This window comes from Asparagus officinalis, chromosome 9 (assembly GCF_001876935.1).
Source record: "Asparagus officinalis chromosome 9, Aspof.V1, whole genome shotgun sequence".
Classification (NCBI taxonomy): domain Eukaryota; kingdom Viridiplantae; phylum Streptophyta; class Magnoliopsida; order Asparagales; family Asparagaceae; genus Asparagus; species Asparagus officinalis.
This window is the reverse complement of record NC_033802.1, coordinates 1,523,997-1,533,256: the sequence shown is the minus strand read 5'-3', so window position 1 is coordinate 1,533,256 and position 9,260 is coordinate 1,523,997. Positions and strand designations below refer to the sequence as shown.

Genomic DNA, 9,260 nt, shown 5'->3' with positions numbered 1-9,260 from the left:
GGATGAGAACGGAGGAGAGAGGGGGAGAACGGAAGGTCACGGGAGAGGGGGAGAGGATGACAACAGAGGAGAGAGAGGATTCGTGATGTTGAGCGTAATTTGGGACTTTGGACTTTGAATCCAGCCACCTGGTTTCGAACGGAGTGGAAGTGGAAGCGGGGGACTGGTTGCGAACGGAGGAAGAGGATTCGCGATGTTGAGCAAAATCGCGTAATTTGGGAGAACTGCACGGGACTAGCAGTCCCGTGCACTTCATATGGTCGATTTTGCTCAATTTTTTTCTGAGGGGTCGGTTTCACTAATTAATTTTAAAAAACAGTCGTTTTAAAAAATTTGTCCTTCTAGTTTCTGGCTGTGTTGCTTACTTCATGAATTTTGCTAGGCTGAGGAAGTGAAAAGAAACTCATTCAGGCATGAGAAGATTTTTGTACAAGAGTCCCATGTTTTGGGGCTAGAAATTGCTTCCATTCGCAAAATGTCGAAAGATGATACTGAAAGAAAGGAGATCAATGCAAACAGGTATACTTGTTTCTACTGTATATGTTCTACTATATACACCATGTACATGCAGTTATTAGTCATTCTTTAAGCTTCTTGTTTTCGTTATATCTGTTATGTATCTATTACATGCAATTGCAGGTCTGTATTGCTCTTTTTCTTTAATTTATTGTTTAACTCTTCATTATTTGATGATTTGACACTTTCTTTATGTTTAATTATATAGCTTTTAACCTCGTGCATCTTTTTTTACATGTTAATTGAATATGATGTTGATTCATTTGTGCAGCTGCGAGATAAATGGCTATATATCCCTGTGTCATGACTTATGTTGTACTTTAATGTCAAATACTACAGGAACAGAAAACACCATTGAAGATTGTGTACTGTGAGTTTTTTTTAATAACAAATCATTAATCATTTTGATTCTAAGTGCATCACTACCATCTTTGCAGGTCATCAGTTTTCGAAAACCCTAAATATCATGACCATATTCCGCGACCACTAGGAGCACTACCTGAGAAGGTTTTACTTTTTTTTCTTCTAGAGTATACTTTTTGTTATCTAAATTTACATCACATTTTAATTCTCGGCTTCATTTACTCCTTCACAAAATTTCTCTTACCATACGTATCATGTGTAACTATCATGCAAATAGAATTGTTATTAGTTACAGCTTGTAACTTATGTAGACAATCACGGAGGCAGATATTGTCGAAAGACAGTTGTGGCATGAATATGAGGGATATCATCCACCTACAACAAGGTATGTAACCTAGAACTTCAGACATGTTTTTAATTGTGTATGAGTTTAACCATTTGAGATGCATGTGCATTGAAATCGTGCAATATTTGATTCTAAACATTTGATTTCTAGTAGATCATATCCAATGACGCTGATTATCAATTTAGAATCCCAGATTAACTCAACTCTTCACATGTAAAAAATAATGTGCAGTCAGCAGAGATACACGCGAAGATTTGAAGATGCATCAAAATCGGTACCTGAAAATGCTCGAGAGAGATGGGTTGCTGGTTCTGGCTGGAGAGGCCGTGGAAGGGGAAGAGGAGATTATGGAGCCAAGAGAGTGGACTCCGGCAGTGGCTGGGGTTTTGTTGATGAAAAGCGTCGTTACGATCAGCGACAGTCCAGGGCTCAGGCAGGCAGTGGATGCGGACTACGTGGAAGTGGAAGTGATAACTGGAGGGAGCGATCGGCAATGGTGAACGTTGGTGGCAGAGGTAGAGATGGTGCTGTGAGTTTCATGAGTTCAGGCCAGAGGAATTGGTCTGAGGAGAGTAGGGAGAGTAGAGGTTGGTAAGTAGTTGAAAGATGTGAGATTTTTCGTTTTTCTTGGCAAATTTTGGTGTTTTTTTTTTTTTTTTTGGATGAAGTTTGAAGTAGAAGCCTCGTCCTGTAATCATGGTAATGTAAAAATCAGTGTTGTGATTACTCTTGTTGTGAAAGATGGTTTCTCTGTTTGTTGGATCATGCTCATCCTCAACAAGATTATTGTATGAATAGAAGAGCTTAAATTCCTGAACTAATCCCATAGACTGTGAGTGTATGTTAAGTTCAAATATAGTGTAGCAAATGGAAATTCAGAAAATTTAAGAAACTAGTTTTAGAGAACTAATTTAAGAAACTGCTTTTTGATAAGTAAAACTTTTATTAAGATAACAAAAGAAAAGTTGGTGACTTTTGAGCAAAATTTAAGCACTCTTATTGTTTCACCATGTGTACATTTAGATATTTCAAGTCATAAAAAACAACATTTTAATATCCTAAGTTGTAAAATTTAACACATTAGGACTTTTGTGTAGTTGTCAAGAAAATATTCTTAGGATTATGTTTTGACAACTGACATAAGGTATTAAAGTTGTACTTTCTTACGATTTAGAGTGTTGAAGTGTCACTTTTTTACAAATTAGGGTATTGAGATTATGTACAAAAGTCGTGAAACAATGGGGTGTTTAAATGTCAGTTTTTTACAGTGTAGAATATTAAAGTGTTTTTTTACGACTTAGGATACCAAAGTATTATTTTTTATAATTTAGATTATTTAAATGTAAATGTGGTGGAACAATAGCGTATTTAGGCACCATTTAGCCAAAGAAAAATTGCTTCAAGGCCCCAAATTCATATTTTCAATGTGTCTTAGCCCCCCCAACTTTCAAACATGTGCTGCAGCCCCCCCTTTTTGAAAAAATTATTAAAAGCCCCTCTCCCCAAGTTCCCATGCAAACTCCATACACAATCCCCATTTTACCCTCCCCTACACCTCCCTCCTCCTCCGTTCCCCCTCTGCCCCCGCCCCGCCTCCCTCCCCTCCCCTCCCCCTACACCTCCCTCCCCCTGTTAGCTGTTAGAGTTAACATGTTAGCTGTAAGAATTAACATGTTATCTGTAAGAGTTAACATGTTACAGAAAAAAGTTAACATTTTACAGAAAAGAGTTAACATGTTACAGAAAAGAGTTAATATGTTACAGAAAAGAGTTAATATCCACTGACATGAAAAAGATGAGGGTAAATTCGGGATTTAAGTCAACTGATATGTCTAATCATAACTGGCATGTTTAATCAACTGCTGCAATGAGCTGGAATCATGATGGAGGAGTGATGGAGGGGCTTGGACACATTTTTTTCAAAAAGGAGGGGCTATGAGCTGGAATCATGATGGAGGAGTGATGGAGGGGCTTGGACACATTTTTTTCAAAAAGGAGGGGCTAAAGAACATTAAAAAAGGAGTGATGGAGGGGCTTGGACACATTTTTTTCAAAAAGGAGGGGCTAAAGAACATTAAAAAAAATAGGAAGGGCTGGGGCACATTGAAAATATAAATTTTGGGCCTAGAAGCAAATTTTCCTTTAGCCAAACAAAGATTTAAATTTAAAAGGTAGATGGTCATCAGAAAACTCTTTTACCTGGATGCCTAACAATTTGGATAACCTTTTTCTTCCAGAATTTGTAGATAGAAGCAATAACAGCCCAAGACAAAGCCCAAAGACAAAGCCTAATAATATCTATCCCAAGTCCAAAGCCCACATTTATTTTCTGTCACAAATCCCTTCAAACCCAAAGTCTCCCGCTAACTCAAAGGCGTCATTTTTATTTTTTATTTTTCCCGCTATTTCTTCCCTTTTCCTCAAAATTTTGGGTGATCTTTCAACCCCCTTCCAAATTCTCAATTTCCCCTCTCAATCCTGTTCAGTTCAATTCCTTTCCTACTTTCATCAGGATTCAGCGCACATTCCCCTTTCTTCGCGATAAAAGGTTAGGGTTTCGAACAATTTTTACAAATTCTCACGTTTTCTTTCTTTAAAGGAATTATTTGATGCCATTATACTTCTGTTGCGTAATTTAGGGTTTTTTTGAGGCAAAGTAGGTGCCAAATGCTTGTAAGGGATTAGATATCTTTTCAGCTGAAAAAAATTAAACAATGAAAACATAAAAATTTACCTGATGCTGCAGTATTAAACCCTAAATTGTTTTTGATAGCGGTTATTTGAAAATTTTGCATGAGAAGACTCAAGATAATCCTATCTGTTTGGGAATTGGTACAATTTTGTTTCGTAACTCTATAGGAGGACGCATCCTTCGCATATTGTAATTCTTTTTTAATGAAACAAGAAATTTCTACTGTCAACTGACCACAGACTTAGTTTGATGAGATGATGAGCTGTGAAATCAACTCAACCAATTTTACCTCCGTGATGCTAGGCTCCTCGTTGATATTTACGGTCTATAAATTGAAGCATAAAATTTGAGTTTTGAAGGACATCTAATCTCGGAAGCATATGATGTATTATTACTGATGTTGCGGGCACAGTGGTCGTTAACTCCAAATCTATTCATTTCTTTTGCTTATTACTTCTGTCTCCTGTTGCTCTGTTTTTAAATATCTCATCTTATTCTATTTTGGGTTGCATATGAGTTCAATGTCTCATGGTTTCTTTATTTGGATCTATGGGTATTAATTTCTTTTAAGCTAGCTACTTTTCTGTATGATAAATAGAGGAACGGTGATTGAGCAAAGTAAAAGAGGGGGAGGTGAACGTGAAATTATATACAAGGAGAAAATATGAAGGAGATAAGAAATCATGACCACTCCTTTTTCCAATGAGTAGCAGCTATACAGAGAGTAGCTTGCTAAATTGGTTAAATGGCTGGAAGACGATGGATGGTGTCAAGCTGACCAAGAAAAAGATGAAGTAAGTTCATTGCACTTTTTCTAATTATCTTTTAATTGCTTTCATGATGTGCGATACGCTTATGTGATAGTACTGATAATTAAAATGGTTGATGTGTATGATTGTGTGGTGATTCTTTCCCCTAGTTGAACTGTGAAGTAAAACATTCTCCAGTTAAGCATGAGTTGTTTATGCTTTTCTAACATACACCTTTAACTTAGTTACATTTCTAATAAGCATAATTTATAAATATTTTATGGCTGTAATCGGTTCTCTTGTAGAGCGTTTTCCATCTTATACAGGTTGAATGTAGTGAGCACTTCGTCTCATTTGCAGTGATTAGCAAATTGGTTTGTGTATTTAATCTCGGAGTTCTGAATATCTATTACTCGCGAAATTTGGCAACTTTGGGTGCATATATGTTATGCAGATCTTTATGATATTAGTCAACCACTGAGAATTTGATCACCATGTAAAGCACGTAAGATAATTCTTTCAGGTTTCTATTGTCATTTGTAGTTTAGGGGGGATGTATGTGCTTTAATCCAAGGGAGCCAGTCTTGAGCACGCGGAGATATCAAATCCTTATAATCACATGTTATGGTAAAATATGTTAATCTTGTTGGGTTAGAGACTTCACCCATGAGTGGACTCAACTATTTGTTTGGTTGGGTGACGTGGTGCAGAGACATGCCGACTAGGATCAAGTTGGTTAAACCAATTTTGGAAGGGTGAAGCCTGAGAAGAAGGCACATAGTGTCATAGGTCTTATAACAGGTTGTAGATGAAGAAGAAGCATCTGGTTGATATAGGCTTGAGCTATTTAGTATTTTCACAGGAGAATTTGTCAAAGACAAACTTAGGGTCCGTTTGGATAATGGAAGTATTGGAAGTAAGAAGTATGTTATAGAAGTAACTTTTAAAACTATGAAGTAGGAAGTAGTGGAAATAACATTTTTTTGTTTGTTTCATATATTTTTAGAAGTAATGAAAGTAGAACTTCTTCCTCTTCATTTACTTTTTTTGTTTGGATAACATTTGGAAATATTACTAGGAAGTAATTAACACATGTTGCTTCTGCAATTTCAAAGTCACATCACGCTCTTTAATTTAATCTAGCACGTTACAACCAATTTCATGCCGCTATGACCCCTCGCCACTTGAGAGCAAGAAGAATCCTTCAACCACATAGCTTCAAAATAATTGTTTACCTCTCGCCTACGATGAGACTCCGGATTACCATAAATTTCTATGAATCTCCAATTTCCCTCCTCCCTCGATCCTTTGATGGTAATATCAACGTGATATTTAGACAAAAAATTAATAGACAAACTGTTCTCATCATCCTAAAAAAAGATGGCCGACGACCATCACAAATTACTACAAAATAATTGTTAAAATTAAGAGCAAATTTATCAATGAAAAGTTATTAGAAGTAACTAATAAATGAAATATTAATAAAATTTTATTTATTTCCTAATTAATATGCATTTCAACTACTTCCGAACTACTTCTGAGTATTGAGGATTGGAAAAATATTTTGGAGGTAAGGATGACACGTAGGTGCCACATAAGCGTTTAAGGAAGTATTGAAAGTAAGTTTTTCAGATAATCAAATATACTTTTTTGCTTGGAAGTAGCAGAAGTAGCCTCTACTTCTTTTAATTCAGCTACTTCATAATTACTTCCGTGCAAACAAACAAGCCCTTATTAGAAATAACGTCTCTCCAGGTTTGCATGAAGGTTCCTGAATTAAAATCTGAATGATCTTCCTATGTATTTTAAATTTTAGATGTTAGAATTGAGGAAGCAGAGAAAATCTTTTTTATTACTTCATTACCTTCTTATTTAAAAACTTTATTAATAGCATCTATGAGCAATGAGGTTAATGACACCTCTAATCATAACTAGGGAGATATTGCAAACAGTTTCCACCCTCCAATTTCACTCACCTTTTTTAATTTTTATGGAAAGAAACTGTGTGGTATAAACTCCCAGCATTTCATTAAAAAGATAATAATGAAACAAGATACAAAGAAGAAGGATGTAAATATATATGAAGCTCACGAATAGTTTGATCCCTCAAGAAAAAAAAAGATACAACATATTCACTCATCTTAATCCTCGAAATAAGAGCTCGCCTCGATGAATAACTGAAGGAGAAAACAGTCTTCCATTCTAACAAAAAATAAAATAGGTAAATATTTAGTACCACATTAAAATTCTGCTCATATTATTTTCACTATGTGCCTATATGGAAGCAAAGACATGAATGTACACTGGCCCATTTGTCAATAATGGGAGCTAGCTTGTCTTTGGATGCTCAATTCGTCATCTAACATCCCTACTGCTAGAGTTTGATTGTAAACAGTGTTTACAAGATTCCTTTTTTCTATATTTCTTTTATTTTCTTTGGTAGCTAATCCAAACTATTGGTAGAAACGAATCATCATATTTTCAGAATCCGACTAAGCTGAGCATAACTCTGATAAGTCCTACATCTTGTTAGTTTTAGATGCAATCGATGTGATTGAGGATTAGGAGAAAGCATTGCTTGGTTATATTTGAAATCGTTTCGGAGATAATTTACAAATTAGTGAATTTCCTTTTCTTATGTCTGACCAAGTATAGTCAGATTGAATCTAACTTTTGTGTCATTATTAGAACTGTCTGTATTGTTTGTTGTGCGACAAAGATATGAATATTTAGAACATCATCGGTTAAGGAAGAAAAAAACCCAGATGTATTAGCCACTTAAAGATCCTTAAACTTGTACAACATTATAAATAGTTTGTTCAATAGCTTGTGTGAACAGAGCTTAATCTAGCACATGGTCGGAAAGTTGATATCCCATGCTCTGAGTTGTCTGATATGTTGGGCTAAAACGATAAAACTCCAGGCTTTAAACATTACAAAAGGCCAAAGCTCCAGCCTTCATTAGAGGCCCACATAGAGTCCTCGGGATTGAGGCCATGCACTAAGACATTCCTTTCGTCTGGTCCTGATCATTGAGGCAGGAACAATTCCTTCTCTATCATTATATCCTACCCTTACTATAATTTATAAGCATATATAGGTGGCCTAATCCTACTACAGGGAGGGTAAGAGAAGCAATTTTTATAGGTGCGCAGATATTTGTTGTCCTCAACACAATCATGCTCACATGATAAAGGAAACTAAAGAAACTCCCCCTCAAAATGCTCAAAAGACGACGACCCTACAATGATCAAAATCCATCATCATCCCGGGACATCACTCTCCTCTCATACTATCTTTTCTGCCTTTATGCATGGCAGTCTAGTTGTACCTTCATTCTTTTTGACTGGTCCTCTTCATTCTCTTCAAATGGAACTGGGATTAATGAGGGAAAAAGTGAGAACGTAAAAGACGAGGAAAGAAAAGAAAGAGAGCAATAAACAAGTGAGAAGCCCCATCTCATTGGATCCCCAGGTCATCACTTTCGAATGATGGAACACTACAGGCCAATAGTTATGAAAATTTTGAGGATTGGATAAAACTGGCGATCAGTGAGATTTGTGGCAGAGGTACCAGATCCGAGAATTCCCTTACTTCCATGCAGGAATTTTCATTTGAATGAAAAGCAAAAGGGCTTGTTTGATGGAGACCCTTGGCAAAAGAAAATAGTGTTGTATGCATTCTCCCTTTTCTCAAAAGGCTGTAAAAGTTTTATCGTGTGGAAACTTTGTCTCCATGCTTGATTATCTTTTGCAGATGCCTATGGCTCTTTCTTGCTTTCTTCTTTTGGTGAGCTTTGGGCTAAGGACAGTAGTGGCAACTTGTCTTGTTATAACTGACTGTTAAAGAGAAGGGGTGGGAATTTACTTTATTTGTTCAGAAACATTTTACTAAGAAATGAAGAAACTAAGACCACGGAGTTTGCTAAGAAATGAAGAAAATAAGACTACAAGAGTCCAGACAACTCTTCAAAATTTTTTTCTTTGCACTAGGTGTATATACTACTATATTGTATTATGTACTCTCCAAAATGACCTTGTTCTCTATTATGTCTTATCTGTAATAGATTAAAGGGAAAATTGCTTGGGGGAACCAACTTAATTTGGCCCATTCATCCCCACCCCAAGCCCAAAAACCATATAACCACAAAGCCCTTATACAGCAAATTAAATACATCAGCCCCCCAAAAATTAAGTACAGATAGACAATACCCTACCCCAAAAATTTATCCCCAAATTTACCTTTCATTAACTAATACCATCCTTTGAGCGTTGTTACATCAGAAACCTACGCTGTAACATCCCAAAAGAAGACTTTCTTCTCTGTTGAAACCTCCCTCGCCTCGCCACCAAAACCAACTTGTCGACGGACAACGCTTTGGGAGACTCTCACGCCGTCTTTTTCGGCTCGTTCGTCCTTTCCGGTCAAAAAGACCCGCCCCCGCTCATCTATTCTTCGAACCCTCATTCCTCCTGAAGACCGCCGGGCCGCTCTTCCGTCGTCGTTTTCGGGTCTTCGGGACTCACAATTAGAATCCGGTTTTCGTCCCGTCATTTGTCTTTACGTCGTTTTGTCGAGACCGCCGGCCGCTCGT

General features: G+C 36.7%; 1 protein-coding gene and 1 long non-coding RNA gene across 2 annotated transcripts in view; both read left to right on the top strand.

Annotated features, from left to right (window-relative positions):
* The window catches only part of LOC109824018 (5'-3' exoribonuclease 2-like), a 6,874-nt gene extending 4,916 nt beyond the window's left edge, over nucleotides 1-1,958 (top strand). The window contains exons 18-22 of the mRNA XM_020390522.1: nucleotides 383-519; nucleotides 788-886; nucleotides 954-1,023; nucleotides 1,191-1,264; nucleotides 1,457-1,958. Coding sequence (XP_020246111.1) covers nucleotides 383-519; nucleotides 788-886; nucleotides 954-1,023; nucleotides 1,191-1,264; nucleotides 1,457-1,820 — 744 coding nt within the window. The 3' untranslated portion in view covers nucleotides 1,821-1,958. The remainder of the gene's footprint in view (nucleotides 1-382; nucleotides 520-787; nucleotides 887-953; nucleotides 1,024-1,190; nucleotides 1,265-1,456) is intronic.
* Nucleotides 4,641-9,260, top strand: part of LOC109823644 — a 16,863-nt gene continuing 12,243 nt past the window's right edge. Inside the window, exon 1 of the long non-coding RNA XR_002242430.1 lies at nucleotides 4,641-4,711. This is a non-coding gene — a long non-coding RNA (uncharacterized LOC109823644). The remainder of the gene's footprint in view (nucleotides 4,712-9,260) is intronic.